The sequence below is a fragment of the Borostomias antarcticus genome, assembly GCF_949987555.1.
Source record: "Borostomias antarcticus genome assembly, chromosome: 2".
Classification (NCBI taxonomy): Eukaryota; Metazoa; Chordata; class Actinopteri; order Stomiiformes; family Stomiidae; genus Borostomias; species Borostomias antarcticus.
Genome location: NC_140235.1, coordinates 1,505,337 through 1,530,336, shown reverse-complemented (window position 1 = coordinate 1,530,336; position 25,000 = coordinate 1,505,337). Strand labels below are relative to the sequence as shown.

The following is a 25,000-nucleotide window of genomic DNA, read 5'->3' as shown; positions in this document are numbered from 1 at the left end:
CGAGATATACGATGAGACTTTATTCCTTTAAGACGAGATATACGACGAGACTTTATTCCTTTAAGACGAGATATACGATGAGACTTTATTCCTTTAAGACGAGATATACGATGAGACTTTATTCCTTTAAGACGAGATATACGATGAGACTTTATTCCTTTAAGACGAGATATACGATGAGACTTTATTCATTATGATGAATCCGGGGAGGGGGCGGGGTCAAAGTGCATCTGTGAGGTAGCCTGGAAGAGACTTTCTCACAAAAAAAAAGAGAGACATTTTCGCAGTACAGTCTGGACTTCTAGCCGCACTGGATGTTGTCCAGAAATTACTAAATAGTTGTCCAATCAGGGAGGCTGTTTTAACTGCTGTAGATAGTTGTCCAATCAGGGAGGCCGTTTTAACTGCTGTAAATAGTTGTCCAATCAGAGACGCCATTTTAACTGCTGTAGATAGTTGTCCAATCAGAGACGCCATTTTAACTGCTGTAAATAGTTGTCCAATCAGGGAGGCCGTTTTAACTGCTGTAAATAGTTGTCCAATCAGGGAGGCCGTTTTAACTGCTGTAAATAGTTGTCCAATCAGGGAGGCCGTTTTAACTGCTGTAGATAGTTGTCCAATCAGGGAGGCCGTTTTAACTGCTGTAAATAGTTGGCCAATCAGGGAGGCCGTTTTAACTGCTGTAAATAGTTGGCCAATCAGGGACGCCATTTTAACTGCTGTAAAGAGTTGTCCAATCAGGGACGCCATTTTAACTGCTGTAGATAGTTGTCCAATGAGGGAGGCCATTTTAAGTGCTGTTCTGTGACACGTGTTTGCTCATTATCCTGATCACTCCCCAACAATTGTGCCCACAACACCTACTGTACACAACACAACTTGCTTCATAATATTTCTTGGGGCAGCGCAGTGATGAACCTTTGGATCGGGTGGTAAGCTACGACAGACAGACAGACAGACAGACAGACAGACAGACAGACAGACAGACAGACAGACAGACAGACAGACAGACAGATAGATAGATAGATAGATAGATAGATAGATACTGTAGATAGATAGATAGATAGATAGATAGATAGATAGATAGATAGATAGATAGATAGATAGATAGATAGATAGATAGATAGATAGATAGATAGATAGATAGATAGATAGACAGACAGACAGACAGACAGACAGACAGATAGATTGATAGATAGATAAATATGGGTTTGTTCTCTCTCCCTCTCTCTCTCCCTCCCTCTCTCTCCCCCCCTCTCTCTCTCTCTCTCTCTCTCTCTTATTAGAGAGGGTGGTAGGCTACATACAGGTGCTTATTTGGGGACGGGGACGGGGACCGGGCGGGGGGCGCTACTGGCACACACAACAAAGTCATTAGAACTTTGCCAAGTTGGGCTTCTATGTTATCTGTGGGCTGCATCGGGCTTTTTATTTATACATTTAAAACATACCGTACAGCTTCCTGTGGCTACTCATGCCAATAAGATGTGAGAGGTAGATCAAAGACTACCGAGTAAGCACACTGTTCAGACGGGCTCCTGAACCAAATACGTCTTCTCTCTCATCCAATGAATATTCATCCCGTCAACTGAATATTCATTCTGTCCGGGGATGAGGCTTAGTCAAACGGTGACACTGCTGATGTGCAGAACTACGGATGATGCGTCAAAGAGGGTCTGTCATCCTATTTCTCCAGCCTATAATGAACCGGAAGCTAAAACAGATTGTGCGTGTGTGTGTGTGTGTGTGTGTGTGTGTGTGTGTGTGTGTGTGTGTGTGTGTGTGTGTGTGTGTAGGGACAGGGTCAGGCAGAGTGACAGCTACTGTAGTAGACTGATGTCACAGGTTTCACAGCGTCACTCAAGTCATCGATATATAGCTTCTTCCACCCTCACTTCACCACCTCTCTTAAACACTGCTACCAGCTACGCCACAGAAAAGCTCACAATTGGCTGGCGCGAGTGGTGGGTATATAAACTGAGCGAGTTCAACCAAATCAAGTCGGTTACACTGTTAACAGTTGGGACTTTACACGGAGACTCTACTGGGCCACACAGGAACACTCTGTTACATCTATCTTCTTCTCCCGTGAATAATTCATTTTATTTATAAAGCACATTATTATTGTTCAGACTACACAGTACCAGCCTGAACCTTCCTCTGCCATGTGTGATAATGGAAATCACACACACACACGCACACACACACACACACAGAGACACACACACACACACACACACACACCCCAGTGCCTCTGTTGGCCACAGAACAATAGCTGCAACTTTAATGATGATCTTGAGATTCAATTAAAGCACCTGTCAAGATGGGTTCATGGTCAAGTGTGTGTGTGTGTGTGTGTGTGTGTGTGTGTTTGGGGGGGGGGGCTCCCACTCCTCCCGAGGTCTAATTACCAGCAACATTGCCAGGGGAGCCGGGGAGGGGGAGGATGAGGAGGGGGAGGATGAGGAGGGGGAGGAGGGGCTGTAGCGTCGGCCAGGGTCAGGAGGCGAGGATGGTCTCTCTGCCCGCCAAAGAGCGCCGCGTCTCTCCCACAGTAATTGGTGGTCTAAGAGGGAGCGGGCGGGGCAGCAGGAGGAGATGTGTAGCGCTCACAGCCCTGCTCCTCACACCGGGGCCGGGCTCACAGCCCTGCTCCTCACACCGGGGCCGGGCTGCTCCTCACACCGGGGCCGGGCTCACAGCCCTCCTCCTCACAGCCCTCCTCCTCACACCGGGGCCGGGCTCACAGCCCTCCTCCTCACACCGGGGCCGGGCTCACAGCCCTCCTCCTCACAGCCCTCCTCCTCACACCGGGGCCGGGCTCACAGCCCTCCTCCTCACAGCCCTCCTCCTCACAGCCCTCCTCCTCACAGCCCTCCTCCTCACAGCCCTCCTCCTCACACCGGGGCCGGGCTCCCAGCCCTCCTCCTCACAGCCCTCCTCCTCACACCGGGGCCGGGCTCACAGCCCTCCTCCTCACAGCCCTCCTCCTCACAGCCCTCCTCCTCACAGCCCTCCTCCTCACACCGGGGCCGGGCTCTCAGCCCTCCTCCTCACAGCCCTCCTCCTCACACCGGGGCCGGGCTCACAGCCCTCCTCCTCACAGCCCTCCTCCTCACAGCCCTGCTCCTCACACCGGGGCCGGCCTGCTCCTCACACCGGGGCCGGGCTGCCGGCCTGGTTCTCACACGGAGCTGAGACAGGGAGAGGGATGTTCTCCTGGACATGGACCTCCTTTTACTCTGCAGCCTGTCAGCATGGTCACGACCATGGCGGTGAGCTAGCGGCTGGACCCACGGGCCTATTATAAAGCAGGATGAGGGGGTCAGCAGAGTAGCCGAAACTTGTCATTGTCACAACGGTGGTTCACTCTTTCCCGGGCGATTCCGATACAGAAAACTTTATTGTCTGTCGTGACAGAAAACCGTCTCAACAATCAAGTTAGCACAACACAACAACATACAGTACATTCCTGTGCTTGGGCATGGAGCCGACTAGGCCGTCATACTGTACGTAGCTCACACATGGTCCACCTATGTGGGGTTAGAGGATCTCAAAGCAGAACAACCTGTAGAAATGACAATTGGCTTGGTAATGGCCTCGGCTGCAGGTCACGCTGAAATAGGAAACATGCTTCAATTGCATATTTTGTGATACCCTACCTCAAAAATTAAAAAAAAATACAATATTTTGTAGTTTTTGTATAAGAAATAATTTTTAAAAAGTACTACAACAATCCTCCCTCCTAAGCATGTATTGTATTTTATTGTACTGTATTTTAGATTGCTATTCTTGCACTTTGCTCTTTGCCTTCAGCACTAGATTATGCTCTTAGTCACTTGTTTTAGAAAGAAGATGCACTTGTGAGTTCTGGCAAGTAGTAGTACATTGGCTTTTCCTACATTAAATGCAATTATAGTTAGTCGCTTTGGATAAAAGCATCTGCTAAACGACTGTAATGTAATGGCATGTAAAATAATATTTCTCAGTCATAATTTCTCTGCATTGTCATTATGTATAAAAAATATAGATAAAATCCTATTGTGAACCCACTATTGTGAATCATATGGAATCGTGAGTTGAGTGAAGCGTTGCATCCCTGTCTTCTTGTGTAGAACATGCTGCAGTGGGCGGAGCTATATTGGTATATTGTGCGCTTGCTGTCCACGCTGTTTGTGATTGGTCATATAGTGCAAACACCACTCCTTTTACTCATCGCTAGATTGGGAATACCTGCTTTGGCTTCAGCCGTGATCATAACCACCATGGTGACAGCAGCTACAGTATGTGTGATCGCAGTTGTTAGTTTTAGTCTAGCCAGCTAACAAAACGTTATCCTGGTTGCGTAGATTTTTCTTCGTAGTATAGACCCTGGATCGCCCTCATGACAGACAGACGCGTTATCATCTGCTAAGAATCAGAATCTGTTTATTTGCTAGTATGTTGTAAAGTACCTTGCAAATCAACAGATTCAGATTCAACAGAGATGTTTAGATGTCATAAAAGGTCATAATCACAGGACCAGCTCCACTATGTGTGCTGGGTGTGCTGTGTGTGTGTGTGTGTGTGTGTGTGTGTGTGTGTGTGTGTGTGTGTGTGTGTGTGTGTGTGTGTGTGTGTGTGTGTGAATCTATATGAGTGTCTGTTTATTTCTAAGCCCCCCTCTTGTATTCTCTTGTATCAGCACACCGGGAGGGAGGGGCCGTGCTCAGGAAGCATAATATTGTTCTGTCAGCCAAATGGTAATGAGGCTAGAGCTAGGACTGGGGCTAGAGGTGGACTTAAAGCTGGGGCTAGAGTTTAGAGTAAGAGTTGGGGCTAGAACTAGAGTTAAGAGTTAGAGCTGGGTTTAGGAGTCGAGTTAAGAGTTAGAGTTGGGGCTAGGACTAGAGTTAAGAGTTAGAGTTTAGGCTGGGGCTAGAGTTAAGAGTTAGAGTTGGGGCTAGGACTAGAGTTTAGAGTAAGAGTTGGGGCTAGAACTAGAGTTAAGAGTTAGAGCTGGGTTTAGGAGTCGAGTTAAGAGTTAGAGTTGGGGCTAGGACTAGAGTTAAGAGTTAGAGTTTAGGCTGGGGCTAGAGTTAAGAGTTAGAGTTGGGGCTAGGACTAGAGTTAAGAGTTAGAGCTGGGCTAGGACTAGAGTTAAGAGTTAGAGTTGGGGCTAAAACTAGAGTTAAGAGTTAAAGCTGGGTTTAGGAGTAGAGTTAAGAGTTAGAGTTGGGGCTAGGACTAGAGTTAAGAGTTAAAGCTGGGCTTGGACTAGAGTTAAAGGGGAAGATCACACCCTGCACTTCCTGCCTTGAAAATGCATGTTTATCATAGTTTTTAGCAGAGGCCCATAGACCTCCATTATAAAGGGGGTGCGCGCACAGAGGAAAAAGGAGCCAGCTTACTACTGCACGGATCGGTTAAATGTTGGTGTGTACCGATCGGTTTCATTAAGGACAAAGCAACATTTGAGCTAAACTTGCTATGACAGCGGCGTTCCCCTTTAAGAGTTAGGGCTGGGACTGGGGCTGGGACTAGAGTTAGAGCTGGGACTGGGACTGGCTTCCTCCTGGGCTTGATTAGACTGGAGGTGAATAGGGCCCATCCAATAAGACAACCACGAGAGCTCTCTTCACCAGGAACAGTTGTGACGTAGCTTTGTATTGCATACATGAAAAATACTATTTTGACAGCAGCCTGCGTAAATGCAAAAATACATCAATGCAATGCATCAAAACACACACACACACACACACACACACACACACACACACACACACAGACTACAGCCTATCCATCTATTCTTGGCTCTCTGAATTCATAATCAGCTGGCTTCTCTTACCACCAACGGTGCTATTGAGGACTGTCGATATGAAAACAGGATGTTACATCATGTCAACGAGAGTCATTGCAGCCATTACTGCATCTATGCAACCATGCGACAGCGGCTCTGGGGGGATACATCGTCTTCCGCGGCACGCTGAGGAACTCACAGCGCCAGAGCACCCACACCCAGGCCCACAGATGGAGATGAGCGCATGAAATAAAGATGAGTGGGAAATGTCACAAATTGTGTTCTAAGATGAAGGAAAGAAAGGGAGAGAGTAGAGAGAGAGAGAGAGATAGAGGGAGGGAGTGAGGGAGGGAGGAGGTAGGGAGAGAGAGGAGGGAGGAGGTATGGAGAGAGTAGAGAGAGAGGGAGGGAGGAGGGAGGGAGAGAGAGAGAGGAGGGAGGAGGTAAGGAGAGAGTAGAGAGAGAGATAGAGGGAGGGAGGGAGGGAGGAGGTAGGGAGAGAGAGGGAGAGAGAGGAGGGAGGAGGTAGGGAGAGAGAGGAGGGAGGGAGAGAGGAGGGAGGAGGTAAGGAGAGAGTAGAGAGAGAGATAGAGGGAGGGAGGGAGAGAGAGAGGAGGGAGGAGGTAGGGAGAGAGAGGAGGGAGGGAGAGAGAGGAGGGAGGAGGTAAGGAGAGAGTAGAGAGAGAGATAGAGGGAGGGAGGGAGAGAGAGAGGAGGGAGGAGGTAGGGAGAGAGAGGAGGGAGGGAGAGAGAGGAGGGAGGAGGTAAGGAGAGAGTAGAGAGAGAGATAGAGGGAGGGAGGGAGGGAGGGAGGGAGGGAGGGAGGGAGGGAGGGAGAGAGAGAGGAGGGAGGAGGTAGGGAGAGAGCAGAGAGAGAAAGAGAGAGAAGGGAGGGGGAGAGAGAGAGGAGGGAGGAGGTAGGGAGAGAGCAGAGAGAGAAAGAGAGAGAAGGGAGTAGAGAGAGAGAGCGGGAGGAGGAGGGGAAGAGAAGGGTAGGGAGGTGAGCAGAGAGAGAGATTAGAGAGGGATAGAGATGTTCCAGGAGGAGAGAGAGGGAGAGAGAGGGAGAGAGAGGGAGAAAGAGCAGGGTGATCGACGTCATACGAGTGAAAAATGTGGTGGCAGTGACTGAGTCGCTCCGGGCCAGGCAGACTGCAATATAAACACATGAATGAGTGGAGAGTGGGAGGCAGAAATATAGTCAAACTGGGAGCAAGTGCTCTCTCTCTCTCTCACACACACACACACACACACACATACACACACACACACAAAGATTGAGAATCTGTCAGGGAACAATGGAGGGATGGAGACAGCCATCAGGCCAATCCTCTTCTATCTCCACGGCACCATGACACATAGGCCCCGTCCCAATACTAACCCTTGCACCATGACACATAGGCCCTGTCCCAATACTAACCCTTGCACCATGACACATAGGCCCTGTCCCAATACTAACCCTTGCACCATGACACATAGGCCCCGTCCCAATACTAACCCTTGCACCATGACACATAGGCCCGTCCCAATACTAACCCTTGCACCATGACACATAGGCCCTGTCCCAATACTAACCCTTGCACCATGACACATAGGCCCCGTCCCAATACTAACCCTTGCACCATGACACATAGGCCCTGTCCCAATACTAACCCTTGCACCATGACACACAGGCCCTGTCCCAATACTAACCCTTGCACCAAAGTGTGCACTCCTGCGTCTACTATAAGGTGCACTACAGGGTGTCCCATTTCTCTGTTCGCGGTTGCAAGGGTTCACCCTACACCCAAAGTGCCCTTCTTGTGGGTCTGTATCGAGGTACACTTCGCTGAAGTAAATAGACCACAATGCATTGCGTTCGACTTGCTGGCAGAAGTGACAACATGGCCGCATAAAAATCAGTGTTGAAGAGAAAGAAAACAACTGGGCTGCGTTCAAATTCAGCTAACAGAGGCGAACGTTCGTCGCAAACATGTTTTCTCCAAACGGTCACATTTGAACGGATTTTAATTAACATTCCAAATAGTTCGCATAAACGCAACAATCCCCATCTGGGAGCACATCTCCAGTAAGCCTGGGTCCATTGTGATCCTCGTTCCGTTACTGGCGAACTACCTCTCCAGACTGTTGGCTTCTGTTAGCAAACGTTTGCGACGAACACAAAGCTAACGGAAAATAGTTCGCTAACGTTCACTATGTTCGCTGAATTTGAACACACCCCTGTTGTAGGCGTCTGGCCTTAGAATCATGTATTTGAACTAATAAAATATCTATGTAATACTGTATGCTGCAGAACTCATTTGTGTTATTAGTTCACATTGTTTTCAGTTTCGATGCAACAATGTCTGCTACGCTAACGATGCCCAACCAAGCGACCAAGTTAATGTTAGTCATTGTGTGCAATTTCATATACCATAATTTATGGTCTTTAAACGACCGATGGACAATTAACTTGTTTAACTTCATCAAGCTCCAGTCACCTCTTTGGGGGAGTTAGGTGTGCCTGTTATAGCGTTTTCACAAATGTGATTTTGTGATTTGTAAACAATGAATGACGTCACCAAGGGTGTCGCAAAAATTAGTTTTGTCGGAGCCTCGTGAAGTGCAGACTTTCACACTTGCGCACCTCCCGAAATACCACACCCAAGTGCACACCTCAGTGAGGGGTGTAGGGCCTAGGGTGGGTATTGGGACAGGGCCATTGTGGGTGTGAGGTATATAAGCAGCTAAAGTCTGCTTTTTAACACCAAGTCAGCAAACAGATGTTGCTGCCAGAATAGCAGGAACTTCAGGTCCCTGAATAAAGGCCCAGCTTGCTAAGACAACCCACAACTCATTTGTATGCAAACGCATTTCTATGCATTGTGTATTTTGCCAAATTTGGAACTGGAAATAGTAAAACGTTGTTGTATTAACCTCTCTAGTTGAATGCCTGACCCTAACCGTATGCAAAATGTACAACTTTTGAAAAGCATTGGAATGGAAAAGCATTGTTGAGTTTGTAGAGAGAATCCCCACTGAGAAAAGCTCTACTACATCTTTCTAAAGTACCATTGTGTGCAGTGCTAAAGTACCATTGTGTCCAGTCCTCAAGCTCAGGATTGGAGGATATGTTTGCCAAATGCAAATGCTTACTCAGGATGTACGTTCAAAATGCAGACGCGCCCCTTTTATGTGGGGGCTCATTCAGAAACACTGTACCACTTCCCCAATCTCTGACTTTAACTTGTCTGTCCTTTGCAGGATCTGATTGGACGGCTGGAGAGAAAGTTTGCTTCAGGAACAGGGAATTGTCTTGTTTACGGAACAGGAGCCTATCCACAAATCCCTCAGTCAGCCATCCAGTCACGCATGCTCCTTGGGCCCACAAAAAGCGTGAAAAACAAAGATGGCGCCTGATGAAGAGCTCATCATCACAGTCAAAAATGTTTCGCTCAAATCATTAAACAACAAACTTGATCTTGAAGACGCTATACGATTCCACCCTCTAAAAAGTTTGCAAGTGATTAAAAACAAAACATTTTGTGCACTTAACTTTCACTGAATGTCACAGACTTTTGGGAAACAAAACACCTCTCATGTCCCCAAGGGCGTTCACTCTTGTTTGGCAATTGAAATTCATCTGGAATACGGGTCGAGCAGAGGAACATGGCTCGGTTGGTGGACGAAAAAAGAATGTTGAGTGAAACGGCGGAGGAGTGTTCAGTGTTCAGACTGAAATATCTGCAATCACATCATTAGGAGAGCAAGCGAAGCCACTCACACTGGGAGAAAAGAAAAGGGGAAATGATGAAAGTATGAAAAGAAATGTCTGTACCGATTGAGCCTGGCACTAATGGTGTTCATACAGTGTTGTTTTCAGAGCGCTTTAACGTCGGTGCTCACTAGGGTTGGGTACCACTGACATTTCAACCAATAAGGTACAGGTTGCGATACCTGGAATTCTGTACCGGCACCCAACGGTACCTGTTTTCATGACTTCTATTTTATTTTTCTTATAAATAAGTCAAAACTAGCCAACAACTCATGACGTCTGTTGGTTTTAGTCAAGCCATCAAAGCTGCCATTCAAAACGTGTTCTTTTCATGTTTGTAAGCCAGGAAGCTGTATGGTAGTGTGTATGTATGGTAGTGTGTATGTATGGTAGTGTGTATGTATGGTAGTGTGTATGTATGGTAGTGTGTATGCATGGTAGTCTGTATGTATGGTAGTGTGTATGTATGGTAGTGTGTATGTATGGTAGTGTGTATGTATGGTAGTGTGTATGGTAGTGTGTATGTATGGTAGTGTGTATGTATGGTAGTGTGTATGTATGGTAGTCTGTATGGTAGTGTGTATGTATGATAGTATGTATGTATGGTAGTCTATATGCATGGTAGTGTGTATGTATGGTAGTGTGTATGTATGGTAGTGTGTATGTACGGTAGTGTGTATGTATGGTAGTCTGTATGTATGGTAGTGTGTATGTATGGTAGTGTGTATGTATGGTAGTGTGTATGTATGGTAGTGTGTATGTATGGTAGTGTGTATGGTAGTGTGTATGTATGGTAGTGTGTATGTATGGTAGTGTGTATGCATGGTAGTGTGTATGTATGGTAGTGTGTATGTATGGTAGTGTGTATGGTAGTGTGTATGTATGGTAGTGTGTATGTATGGTAGTGTGTATGTATGGTAGTGTGTATGTATGGTAGTCTATGTATGGTAGTGTGTATGTATGGTAGTGTGTATGTATGGTAGTGTGTATGTATGGTAGTGTGTATGTATGGTAGTGTGTATGCATGGTAGTGTGTATGTATGGTAGTGTGTATGTATGGTAGTGTGTATGGTAGTGTGTATGTATGGTAGTGTGTATGTATGGTAGTGTGTATGTATGGTAGTGTGTATGTATGGTAGTCTATGTATGGTAGTGTGTATGTATGGTAGTGTGTATGCATGGTAGTCTGTATGTATGGTAGTGTGTATGTATGGTAGTGTGTATGTATGGTAGTGTGTATGTATGGTAGTGTGTATGTATGGTAGTGTGTATGTATGGTAGTGTGTATGCATGGTAGTGTGTATGTATGGTAGTGTGTATGTATGGTAGTGTGTATGTATGGTACTGTGTATGTATGGTAGTGTGTATGTATGGTAGTGTGTGGTAGTGTGTATGTATGGTAGTGTGTATGTATGGTAGTGTGTATGTATGGTAGTGTGTATGTATGGTAGTGTGTATGTATGGTAGTGTGTATGTATGGTAGTGTGTGGAGAGGCTATACAGGAAGAGCATTAGAGATGTTTCTTTGAAAATACAGAAGAAGAGTCTGTTTCTGCCTTCTGTACACAAGGTCACAGTAAGCAGGGTTTGTCAGGCCTGCCTCCCACTGACATACACACACACACGCACACACACACACGCACACACACGTCAATGTGGATTACTGCTTTTTTCAATCTTATTTCAAGGGGCTGGTGTGTGTGTGTGTGTGTGTTTCGTGAGTATCTACTTGCTTGTCGAAGTGCAAGTGTTTGACATGTGGACATGGGTGACATTGGCGAGCCAATTCGTTATTGATTCCATGTCTGCCTGTGGAACCTCTGTCACCGGCGCATCCCCCGTCTCTGTCACCCTGACCCCCCCTTGCACTGCCTCACTCCCAGGACCCAACCCACGCTATGAATATTCATGAGGCTCTAAACACCCCACCGGCATAATAAGAACTCAATCATCGGGTGACATGCGAAGAGACAGTCCTCGATGGACAGCCGGAGGTCATTTTGAAGACCGCGAGACGAGTGACTCGGAGGAAAAGACGGCGTGATGATTGAGGAAACCTGTTTCGTACAGTAGTTCGACAGCGCTGAAGGCTGCTTCGTATTGAACAGCGGCCAGATACAGAGGGTTTGAGACGGTGTGTGTGTGGTAACTACTGCTGCTCAGCGTGTATTTGCGCTAGAAGGCTAACAAACTCCTGGGGACGCCTTGGGGAAGGTGGACGCTAGCTTTGTCCAGCTGTGTTGTGTTGTTTATAGTCCAACCCAGGAGCACTGATTCTCTGTTTATTTCAGCACTGAGACAGAACAAAACATCATTCTGCCGCCAATGAGTCTTGGAATATGCATAAAGTTCTCCTACACAAATGGCAAACAGTAGAGATAGGTTAACGTACTACACGCAGTTTAAACTAACAATTTAAATTGTGTGTAGTGCATTTAACAGAAAACCACAATGTCACCTACTGTACTGTATCTCTCCCAAAGTACAGTACATGAAACAAAAGGGAGGACACACACACACACACACACACACACACACACACAGCTAGAGCCAGCCCTCTCTAAAAAACGCTGGAGGCATTTTACCACAACACGTTTTGTTACCTGCAACCTTTCGGGGATATTCCCGTCGGCATGTGGTGTTATTCCTCTCTGCCTGTGGTGTTTTAAAAGCCCGGCTCTGCTCTGCTTCAATCAATAAAGGAACAATATGTCACTTCTGTTCCTCAGCAAAGACCCGAATCCGCAGATTTGCAATTTAGAAACATTTCCCCATGGCATTTAGCCATTCTTCCACAGTAATGGTTGGAAAAAGGTCACATCCAAAAGCTCTCTCTAGACTCTTATCCCTTTCTGCTCTCTCCCTCTGTTCTCTCTCTCTGCCTCTGTCTTATCTAAGCATTCAACATTCAGTCTTCGAAGCTGCGCGTCTCTCTCTCTCTCTACCCCCCCCCCACCCCCTCTTTCTCTCTGCTAATTAAAGTGTTTTACATGGAAAGTAACTTCTAAAGAGTGTACCAGTAAGCCCTTGGACACGAAGACCGCAAAAGATGAGCAGGCAGACTGTATGAGCAGATTAGCTGTCCAGTGGAGAGAGTAGGAGTCAGTGTGTGCCCCCGGGGTCAAGCACTCCTAAATGTTATCTGCGCACCCCTAAAACATTTTCTTAAATCATATTAGGGCAGTCAGTTAATGAGTTAATTTGATTGATTAATTAATTATGCAAATATTAACACAAATTAACACATTCATCGATTTTGTCCAGCTGTGCCACAGTTGCCGTGTCATTGCCTGATTTCATTTTCATTAGTTTGTTGATTTAATTTGGACCTGAATGACCCAGTACAGTAGGTTACAACGCAAAAGACATCATTGCCTTCAAACAAGATGGAGCTTGTGGAGGTGGATATTCACACCTTGCTTGGCCCTCTAAACGGAAAGTTAACCCTAAAAAAACAGATGGGACGGTTAATAAAAGTATGGTCGTGTGCAATATCTGCAAGAACGAATGTGCATACCATCGGAGCAGTTCTGTCTTATCTCAATGTAGTAGTTCTAGTAGTAGTAGTTCTAACTCATCTCAATGCTAAACATGTTCTAGCCTAACTTGTTTAGCATTGAGATGATAAGTTAGGTTAGAACTGCTTTAATGGTATGCAAATACTTTCTTGCAGATGTTGCACACAGACACGCTTTAATTAACTGTCCCCTCTGGGAGTTTTTTTGAAAGTAAACATTGTGTTTATATAAGAGCTGTCAAATGATAAAAAAGCATAAGTAATTACATGTCATCTTTAATTAATTAATGTAATTAATTGCAAATTTATCACATATCTTTTTTTTCCTGGCAAAAGCCTCCAAATGAAGATATTTCAATTCAAAGACATCACATATTTGTGGCTGAGTAAATAATTGAAAATATGACAAAAGGTGGCTTTAGAAGTCAACGCAGAGCAGCGTATTCGGCCCGCGCCTGTACTTCCATTATTGTGGTCTTTTCCGTGTCGTACAGCTGGTTTTTGTAACTACGGCGCCAGTTGAAGGTGGTCTGTAAGCTGCATCGGAGGAAGCAATTTGAAACGCCGTCAAGCCCTTGTCCTCTACCATTGAAATTGGCCGGCAGTCCACACTAATCCACTTGCGATGGAGTTTGTCAATTTTCCAGAGGTAGACTTGCTCATTTGGAGCCTGCTCTCAGTGAGTGTGTGTTGGCAAAGCCCACATGTACATCAACGGAGCTCTTGACATGTTAAGAGCATTGACTTCTACAGCCACCTTGTGTCATATTTTCAATTATTTACTCAGCCACAATAATGTCATGTCTGTGAATTGTAATGTCTTTGAATTTAAATATCTTCATTTGGGGGCTTTTCCCAACCAAAAATGGATATGCGATCAATTTGCAATTAATTACATTACAGATCATGTAATTAATTAGTCATTTTTTTAAACATTTGACAGCCCTAATACAGTATAATACTGTCAAATGATGAAAAAAGATAAATTCAACCATGGATCACTGCACTGCTTCATTCACTGACACTTTGAACCGTCAAATGCATGTCAACAACGGTCCCATGAACTGGGGGTTAGGGACACAAGAGGGATGTAGGAACGGAGAGATGAGAGGATACTAAACTGAGAGAAAAGAGAGAACAACCCAGAAACAGGTGGTGAAAGAGACAGGTGGAAACAGGAGGCAAACAGAGAGAGAGACGTAGAGAGAATATCTGAGAGAAACGTGTCCATCAACCCCCTCGATCCATGAAAAAGCTAAACAGCGCATTTACCCGCCTCTCTCTCCCTTGAGTCCCTGCACCCGCACGCCCTCATAACTCCCTCACATTCCACCCGCTCAACACCGAGCTGCCATCGCACCTTTAGAAATGCCATCGCAAATTGAGATTGCTAACAGTTTACGTGCTGCTGACATTTCCCAGCCTGCCTTTCACAAAGGTCAAGCCCGTACCTGAAGGCTAGTGAGCAGGGGCAGGAGACCAGAGATGGTCAGTTGCTCTGACGGTGACAAGTACATCAAACATGGCCGTACAGTAGGCACTCCGATGCACTGGATGCCAGCATGGGCCTGGATCAAATCGCTAGCCTAAAGCGCTATTGAGAAGAGCAGAGTGAACCTGGGCAGCAATTTCCCCAACGACCTATTCTTGAATCGTTCCGCCCACTACGGCTTCCCTGAATAGAAAATCATTCTAGCCAATCAGTGTCCTTTCAGAAACTTATCGGTCGGTCTCACCTATTCGTAGGCAGGCCTGTACGATGACAATCCCGTCACTGATAAATAAATCAAATGTGAGATTGTCCATGACGGCGAGTCCAGACAGAGTTATATGGAGCAAACTGCAGAGCAGAAAAATGAAATTCTCTATGGGTCACCGGGCCGGGTCAGGAATCCTTTTAGCCGTAAATGGAACAGCGAGAGAGGCAGAGCGAGATGAGGCCTGGTGCTTACGACTGATGATGTGTGGCAGTTACTTTACTGTTAACAGCTAGTAGTCCTTTAGTGTTGTGGGTCTCTGAAACACCTCGAGCAGATCGAGCAGACACAGGCCCTGTCCGCTGGGGCTTAGTTAGCGGAGGTCAGGTAACGACAGGGTAATTTTATCATTTTAGAACGACCACGTCTGTGATTTTGACCAGGTACTTGTTTTGCACGGTACTGCTAAACTAATGCAGTAGAGTTTTGAGAACGCTACTATACCAGAGTTTTGAAAGAAAACGATACTGTCTCTTTAAGCAGATCGCTGTCAGTGGTGATGTGGCACTGTGAAGAATCAATACTGAGCCTCACTCAGCACACGTGAAGAGCAGCGAAGATAGAAACGGGAGAGAACGCTTTGTTAAGAGAAGAGATTGTTAAGAGAAGAGATTGTTAAGAGAAGAGATTGTTAAGAGAAGAGAGAACACCTCAGCCCCAAAACCATGGGCGTCACAGGGGGTGGGGGGTGGGGTGGGGGTGGAATGAGTACCCAGGGCTCGGGGGTAGTTTTCAAAATCTCCCAAGAGGTGGCAACACATCAAACCGACAGGTGACCAATAGAGGCGATTATACAACGGTATATGTATACAGTATGATCGTAAATGACCTTATAACATGGTTTATAATGCTTAATTCGGAACCTGAACCTTAAGCATTCGTAACGTTTGGTACCGAGTGCCAGAACACTTGCCTTGCTACCAATTCCGAAACTCAAATTTTGGTACGGTGACAACATGACCAGACACGCGAGTAATAACACCAGCTAAAATTACCTACTGTTTATCAGTGAACTCAATACTATAATAATACAATACTAATGCTGTCCAGACCGGGGTATAGACTACAACCCATGGATGGTCAATACAGAATTGTAAAGGAAAAATCTTACTTGGTTTAGTTTAGATTTCAAAGAACACGCTGAGTGGTCGGTCAAGCTGGTTTCAAACAAAGACAATAGTTTATTCTATGTTACGATTTTGCAAATTCGGACTCGAACACAGGAAGTGAATCCGGGCTCGAGTGAGTCACTTGAGGACGAGGTCGATGGGTTATAACGTGAAAAAGGAAGTGACATAGTTTCAGGATGAAGAGGACAGGGAAGTGATGTCACACAGGCAGAATTTGTAGTTTCAACAGACTGATCTATGAGAACGAACTACAAAGTTAGAACAACAGTCAAGTAGGAAAACAAAACACTTTGGTGAGACTTGAATTTCATTCACAGTGGCTTTACAAGCCCACATATACATCATTAGCTTTAGCTAAGCCCGCTATATGTGACCAAGGCCGGTGGACAGGGACACTGTGAATGAACTCCAAGGTCAATGACCCCCCATGATTCACTAGCGACCCCTAGGATGGGATCAGTAATCATCAGAGCATAAGGTTTGAAGGGAGCCATTCCCTCAGATATGTCATGCTTGACATAGATTGCAACCGTGACCCAAAACACACACGCCCTTGCGTGTATGAAAGGACACGCACGCACACACAGCTCGACTACAGTACCACAAGAAGTGAGAGAACGGGAATGATCCAGGGACTTAGTCGGCTGTGGCCTTTCCTCACGCTATAGAGATGCTTATCTGGAGCTGTCCTGGTGTCCAACAGAGCAGTCTGGTATCGATCGAGGCTGACCTTGCTGATAGCACTCCAGCAGGCTAAGACAGCTGCCGCGCTCGGGCCTGACACCGCCTTGACAGGGCGGACATCCCAGACCGGACAGGACCAGACAGGAAGCCGGCGTTACAGTAGCTTCCACTTGATCTCCGATAGCCAACAAACAGCACCTCTGCGTAGAGGTGAAGACGCACCAATCAGATGTCAAAGAACTGGCAGCGACGAAGGGCAACTGTTGCCTCACTTCCTGTCCGTGTAAAGAAGTAAAAAAAAAACTTGCACTTGAACACACCGCTCTGACTACAGCCAACGGGCAACTAGTGCTACATTCTGCACCTGCGTGAGATGAAATAACTCTACATACCAGCGGTGGTCTGAAAAAGGGAATAAAGTTCTTGTGTTGTCGTTTTTAATGGAACATTAATTTGTAGGGATAGAGATTTGGGACTAGATCTCATCACCTTGAAACAGAGGGGATTTAGAATTGCGTATGGCTCGACAGAACTCTTCCACTCGAGGCAAAACGATTGCATTCTGTGTGTCAATCAAACGAGTAGAGAGAGGAATGTGTAATCGTTTGTTTGATCCACCAATCTCCCGGCTTTCAAGAGAAACTCTTAAGAAATTTCATAATCAGCGTTACCTAGCCTGACACTCCGACTGAATTGGAATTTTGTTTCACTTCAATATTCAATCTGAACATGTTCTCACTGCAGCCATTTTGCGAGATGGGCGTTGACAAAGGAGTCCTCAGAGATTAGTTCGTCCACTAACCAATCACGTCACACAGTTTAATTCCGTCATCACATTCAAAGGACACTGATTGGCCTGGTTGGAATTCCAACCATAAATCAGTCAGGATGAGAGTATTCCCAGACCTTAAATCCCATTCAGGGGGATGAAATGGAGATGGTGGACTTCCTGGGAGTGCAAACTGGACTGACAACACTGAAGCCCTCTATACTGTAACAAACAGAGCAGACTGTTTGAGCGAGTGAGTGAGCGAGCAGGCAAGCTCTTGGAATTGTTCTTACAATTTAATTCTATCTATTATGTATATTATCTATGTATATTCTCTATTACGTTGTACTGTGTATGTATATTCTTGTAATTTTCTTGTAATGTTTCTAGTAATTTAAATCTATTTATTATGTATATTATCTATTACGTTGTACTGTACTTTTTCCCCACTGCTGCTGTACTTTTTCCACTGCTGAAACCCCAAATATCCCCCATGGGGATTAATTAAGAAGATTAAGTATCTCATATTATCTGCATGAGCTGTTCCTGTAGGCTACGTGTTATAGGCCATATTTCTGTTCTTTCAAGTACAGTAATGTGTTTCAATGTTGGGAATAATAGGCTACTGCAGGTCAGTTCTGTAACAGCCAATCAGTGATCTCTCTTTACCGACGTGCCCGCTCGCTCCGACGCCAATTCAACATGCTCAGTTGTCCCAATTCGTCCCGAAAATCCTCCAACATGGCCGACGGTGCAGGGCACACCGCCAGGACTCAGGACGCTCATGGACGATCACGACGACCGATTACCGGCCTGGTGTGTCAGGGGCTTAACATTTTCACATAATCCTACTTTAAATTACCTTATATCTTGGTGTGTGTGTGTGTGTGTGTGTGTGTGTGTGTGTGTGTGTGAGAGTGTGTGTGTGTGTGTGAGTGTGTGTGTGTGTGTGTGTGTCGAGTCTCGCGATGACAGACTTTTGAGATCTTTGCCTACAAAAGTCTAGAGACATCTCCATTGAAAAGTGTTGCTAGAACAGCGACCGACCAATCAGAACCATAGACTACATCTCCAATAGGGTGAAGGACCGGCCTGACCAGAAATGATGTCCTCCAAAAAAAATTACATACATACATACACACACACACACACACAGATACATACACACACACGTACACACGTACACACACACACACACACACACACACACACACACACAGTTGGACTCCGGGCACGTTTCGACTGCAGTCCTCATGGCCCTGGGGAGCCCTTGGCAACATCCTTTCCTCTCGCAATCAGCTGAAGGGGTGAGGGAATATTACACACATTCTGCTGTCAGCAACCAAGCCCATCAGTTTTACACAGGAGGGAGAGAGAGGGGGAGAGAGAGAGGGGGGAGAGAGAGAGGGGGGGAGGGAGGGAGAGAGAGAGAGAGGGAGAGAGAGAGAAGGGGGGAATGTAAGAAGGGGGGAATGAAAGAAGGGGGGAATGATTCAGCAAAATGTAACACAGCCTCTGTTCATCACTGTCCTCCACAGCGAAGCTACCCGACGGCCGCGCCCCCCCGCTACCCGACAGCCACGCCCCCCAGCTACCCGACGGCCACGCCCCCCCCCGGCAGGATTGAAGGACAGGTTGGGCGTGGCCGCTAATGGCCCGCGCAGCTGGATTTACTAGTTTGGCTTCCCTTTTCACATGACTGTGGCTGGAGGCGGGGCTTGGCCAGCGTTGATTTGCTGAAAGTGTACTAACATGAAGTCTCACGCAGGACTGCTGGGTGAAATGTGTTAAGCCCCAGTTTCCTGCCCTTCCTGAAACACTGCATTCTCAACACCGGTGTGCTGATTGGCCACTGGTGAACCACTTATTTACATTTATTACAATATCAACTCCAGGAACCTTCTAGAAGCATTATTTTCACAGCTCACTTTTCTGGCCCATTATTATCACTTATTAACTGATGAATAGGCCCTCCAAATATTATTCTGTATATATCAGATTCAGTAGACTTCATACTTCAGTATACAGTATACCATTCGGACCAATGACAAGTGAGTAAAAAAAAAAAAAAGTTGTGTTTTTTGTTGTGTAATTGTTTTCCGTGACTTCTATTTTGGAATTCCTTGAAAGAAAGCTGCCGGACATAAGTTTCGTTTCTGCTTGAGGGGCAACTAGTAGTGTCCTCTATCCTAGATATATCCAAACTACAGCTGATCAGAGATTTTGTTAACAAGTGATTAGCAGCAGCAGCTTTGGAGATATTTGGGCTGCATGAAGAAGCGCAGTATGAGGAGATCCTAGGAGAAAACTTGCATAATTGGAATGGATGTTGGACACTGTTGACATGACGTTACATTACATCCAACAACAACATGATCTGTATTTATACCCTCATCTGCTGTGGTTAGTCACTATTTCACTTTTTCTGAATTGATCCACCACTCTAACATTTAGCTTGTAGCATCCAAGTTTGTACTTATATCTATGCCAAGATAACCAGTTAGTATTATCCAATAAGGTTTATTCTAGCCTGAACATCAAACGCAGTCACCCCTCCCCCCCCCCGGATCATGATTCATATTAATGACCCAATTAACCAAAAAAACGCGGTCAGAAAACCATCCATTATTGTACAACTGACTCTCTTATTGTAGCCTACAGCTGATTACATTACTGCTTTTAATACAAGCTTGCAGGTAGTTCAATCTTCAGAAAGCTGGAGGATTCAAATAGAAACATGCATTTGGGACAGTTCCGCATACCGCAGACAGTGGCGTGCAGACATGGGGACGCAGGTGCGCAGTGGCGTGCAGACATGGGGACGCAGGTGCGCAGTGGCGTGCAGACATGGGGACGCAGGTGCGCAGTGACAAATGAAGGCATAGCAACCTGCTGTTATCGCTAAGACATTCCGTCAGAGTCCTCGGCCAGAGGCCTTCAGGCATACACATACACACACACACACATGGACTGAACTCACGGACTCAGAAACACACACACACACACACACACACACACACACACACACACACACACACACACACACACACACACACACACACATGGACTGAACTCACGGACTCAGAAACACACACACACAAACCACACCACACGCACCCACCCCTTCCCCAGCCCTCCTCCAACCCCATCCCCTCCTTTCACACCCCCCCCCCCCCCTCTCTCATTACAGTACAGTGCTGTCAGGATATTGGCCGCGCCTGATTGTATGGCTGCATGTCGAGGCTGGCTGCCTGTATGGTAATTCCCTCCCCCCTCCCCTCCCCTGGTAACTGTAACTGCCTCGTACTGTATTTTGTAACTGCCTTGTATTTTGTATGTTTGTATTTTTGTATGTCGCTCTTTCTTCCCTTTTTATGTGTTATTTGTATTGTAAAGCGCTTTGTGCATTCGTGCTGTGAAAGGCGCTATATAAATAAAACTTACTTACTTACTTACTTACTAACCCTAACCCTAACCCAATGAAAACTCGCGGGGGCGTGGTTATGCCAGAAGTTTGTTGGTAAAAAAAATCACGCCGCTTTTCGCGTTTACCGATGACAACGGAAGAGAGGGAGGGGAGGGGCACGGGTGTGCCGCGGGCACGTGGGGGGGGGGGGTTAAATTACAATTTTGAGGCATTATTATTACACGCTTTTAATCGAGAATTGATCGATGTCACCATGGGCCACATACAGTAGGCCGACACTGAAAAAAAAAAACTTTCAAAAGGGCACTTGACTTGTCCAGAGGGCAAAGGGCAGGTGCTCTAGCACCACCTTGTGTCTATCTGTGCACGTCCCTGACTGGTGATGATGATGAAGATGATGATGATGATGGTGTCTATCACCCCTGCTCTTCTCCCCAGCCATGCAGCTGGTGATCAGACGCTACCGTGACTCGGATAAGGACGCCGTCTTGACCCTGTACAGCGATGGCACCCTGGAGCACTACCGACCCTGCTTCTACAACGCCATGAGCCAGCCTCTCCACCTGGGCGTCACCCTGGCTGTGTCTGCCGCCGGCTACCTGCTGGGAGGGGGCTCTCTGCTCTGGGCCCTGGTCCTAGGGGGGTGCTGGGTGGGGCTGGTCCTCTACTGCTGCTATGAGATGTACGCTGGGTTTGTGAGGGAGGGGCTGCGCACAGACATGCACGACATCCCGGGAAACTACCTCTCCCACCCGGACCGCTGCTTCTGGGTGGCGGAGGCCGAGGGGGCGGGGCGGGGCCGGGTCGTGGGTACGGTGGCGGTGGTGGGCGTGGCCGCGGGGGAGGAGAGGCACTGGGAGCTGTTCAGGATGAGAGTCTCGTCGTCATGCCGACGGACAGGGCTGGGGTCCATGATGATGCAGACGGTGGTTGACTTCTGTAAGGGGCGGGGCTTCTCCAAGGTCGTCCTGGAGACCAGCTACCACCAGACGGCAGCTGTGGCCCTATATCAGAAGATGGGATTTGTCCTTGTCGACACACACACCGACGCCTCTGATTGGATGAGAAGGCTGTCCAGATACACTTGTGTGAGGATGGAAAAACACATAGAGGATTAACCCTGGTCTTGTGACCTTGTTAATGTTCTCTTTGCTACACAGCTGATTTACCCACTGGGTACACATACATTACATCCAACAACAGGATCTGTATTTATACCCTCGTCTGCTGTGGTTAGTCACTATTTCACTATTTCTGAATTGACCCACCACTCTAACATTTAGCTTGTACAATGTACACATTGTGCTTTTTGTTTTAATGCTTTTAATTTGTCCTGCCTTTTGTTTTAAATGTCTATAATGTCTTGCTTTTTGTTTTAATGCTTTTAATGTCTCATGTAAAGCACCTTGAATTGCTCTGTGGCTGAAATGTGCTATATAAATAAACTTGCCTTGCCTTGCCTTGCCTTGCCTTGCCTTGCCTTGTAGCATCCAAGTTTGTACTTATATCTATGCCAAGATAACCAGTTAGTATTATCCAATAAGGTTTATTCTAGCCTGAACATCAAACGCCGTCACCCCCCCCCCCCCCCCTCCCCCCCTCAGTCAATGTAGCTGGCTAGGGTTTCTCAAGCCAATAGGAGCTAGCCCTGTGGGGCTCCGCTCCAGTCATAGAACGAGGGTTACACTATATAACCGGCGTTAACCTCATACTCATTCGGCCAAAAAATCGTCAGGATCCAAAGCAGTTTAATTTCACCAAACCGGAAACCAGTAACAGAACAAGCCACCGATTCTATTACGTCAGCGTCTTAATTTTATGCCGAGGCGATGAGACTGACAGACCGTCCTCCTCTGTGTGCCTGCAGCCAAAAGCCGTTTTTATGAGCACTAAACGGCCGACTGCTCACCCCTGTGAGTGAAAGAGGCGCGGGCTTGTCTCCCTGAAACAGACCATTACTCCGGCATTGTTTCCCGGAGCGCAGCATCATAAATAATGAACAACGCCGTTGTACTCAGAGAGTGTTTGACGCAAGGTCATGACAACCAATGGGAGAAGTCCTTTTTGTTGAGCCAATGAGGGGTGACGACACGACAGGAGCACTTTATGAGTCTTTGCTAAGAAGGTGGGAGTTAGTGAAATAAAAGCGGTATTTGAGAGCTAATATGGCTAAATGTGAGCGGTCGGGGTTATGTGAGGGTGTCTGCGGTCGGTGGAGGACCAGCCCAGTGGCTGGTCTCTAATCCTAGAGAGCAGTCCTCTAGAGAGAGATAAGTCCTCTACTCCCTCTCACTTATCTTGCGCTCCCCAGAGCTACCGCCGACGGGCTTTCCTCACAGATAACCAAAGGCAATTACCGGCAGCGCGGCATAATGCGTTTGTTTAAACGGCAATAAATTCGCCGAGCGAACGCTGTTACTTTCCCCGCCTCTTATTCCCGGCCGGTGCGGACGCGGTCGGGGTGTTGGCTTTGGCTCACGCCGTCTCAGCTTCTACTTAGCTGTCGGCGACCGTTACACAAGAGCGATTGCTGCAGTGCCGCTGCAATGCATTCTGGTCCGTCGACTAGAATGGAAGGCCAGCAGGTCTGTCATTGTACTTGGGAGTCAGCATCTGGTTAATATCCCAAACCTACAGGTGGTCCTCATTAACTAGCAGTCCCCAGGATGTAGGCCAGACAGACAGACCCCTAATGGACCCGCTCAATAATTCAGTCAGTCGACGCCCTGGTGCTAATGCTGCCATGTCCCAGGCCTCAGCCAGAGAAACGCATCACGCACCGACGACGACAGCAGGCGCTCTCTCCCTGCACGCCAGCCCCCGCACACCCCTCTGTTGATTAGTTTTAGGTGACGGCGTACCAAAAAAGCAGAGACACCAAATTAAACAGAATTAGCTACGAGATGTGTGAAGAGTCCCGATTTGCATTGCAAATGGTTCGTCTTCCGGGTGCTACCTACCCTCTGCTGCTTTTCTGATTTAATCAATTTTTAAAGACGTTTGTGGATGTCATGTATATTGATGCATTGAGTGTTCAGTGACTAGAATGAAGTGGGGGAAACACGCACGCGCACACACACACACACACACACACACACACACACGCACACTAACTAGTCTAAAGCTGTACACTGCCTACCAATAAAACTATGTAAACAGGGATGCCAGGCTGCCCTAATGGCCCATATCAACACTGTAAACATCACATAGAAACACTCACATGCTGTAGATGTGATGGAGTCTGGAGGATTGTTTTAGCTACACAGAACATAACTGGAATAACTGGTTTTGTATTGCAGCATTCTTGGACTTAACGACATAACTATTACGTTATGCTCACTGTGGTAAATCATACGTAATTTGTTAAAAGAGTTGGTTTGCACACAAAGCTAGGTTGAGCTGTCGGGAATGCGGCCACAGGTAGAGAATAAAAGAGCCAAAGGGAAATTATAATTACAGTTAAACTGGGGAAGCAGGATGACTCCAAATATGTGATGGACACACAGTCTACCAGTATGTCCTTTAAGTGAACGCTAAGCGACACACTTTTTGTGTGAACAATTTCCTTTTTTACATTTTGTTTTATATGATTTATGTGTTTCTTGTACTTTGTCTTGATGCTTTTAATGTCTCATGTGAAGCACTTTGAATTGCCTTGTTGCTTTAATGTGCTCTACAAATAAACCTGCCTTGCCTTGCTGTGGTTCAGCAGAAGGGTACCCAGAGAGAGAGGGAGGGAGAGAGGGAGGGAGAGAGGGAGAGAGAGAGGGAGAGAGAGAGAGAGAGGGAGGGAGACAGGGAGGGAGGGAGAGAGAGAGGGAGGGAGACAGGGAGGGAGGGAGAGAGAGAGGGAGGGAGATAGAGAGGGAGAGGGAGAGAGAGAGAGAGAGAGAGAGAGGGAGAGAGAGAGAGAGGGAGGGAGAGGGAGAGGGAGAGGGAGAGGGAGAGGGAGAGGGAGGGAGAGGGAGAGGGGGAGGGAGAGGGAGAGGGAGAGGGAGGGAGGGAGGGAGGGAGGGAGGGAGAGAGAGAGGGAGGGAGAGAGGGAAGGAGGGAGAGAGAGAGGGAGGGAGAGAGAGAGAGAGGGAGAGAGAGAGACACGGAGAGAGGGAGGGAGAGAGACAGGGAGAGAAAGTGGAGGCCATGTCACGGGTGAGAACATGGCGTATGGATATGAATATTGCAC

At 46.9% G+C, this 25,000-nt stretch overlaps 2 protein-coding genes across 2 annotated transcripts in view; one reads left to right on the top strand and one right to left on the bottom strand.

Annotated features, from left to right (window-relative positions):
• nrg3a (neuregulin 3a) overlaps positions 1 to 25,000 on the bottom strand; it is a gene marked incomplete at both ends in the record, with an annotated part of 292,168 nt that overhangs the window by 245,346 nt on the left and 21,822 nt on the right. The gene's annotated exons all lie outside the window — the stretch shown is intronic.
• Positions 21,258 to 21,935, top strand: LOC311328993 (putative N-acetyltransferase 8B; the record flags this gene model as incomplete). Its single annotated transcript, XM_084461342.1, has 1 exon — positions 21,258 to 21,935. One exon carries the CDS (start codon positions 21,258 to 21,260, stop codon positions 21,933 to 21,935), a length of 678 nt encoding a protein of 225 aa, XP_084317468.1.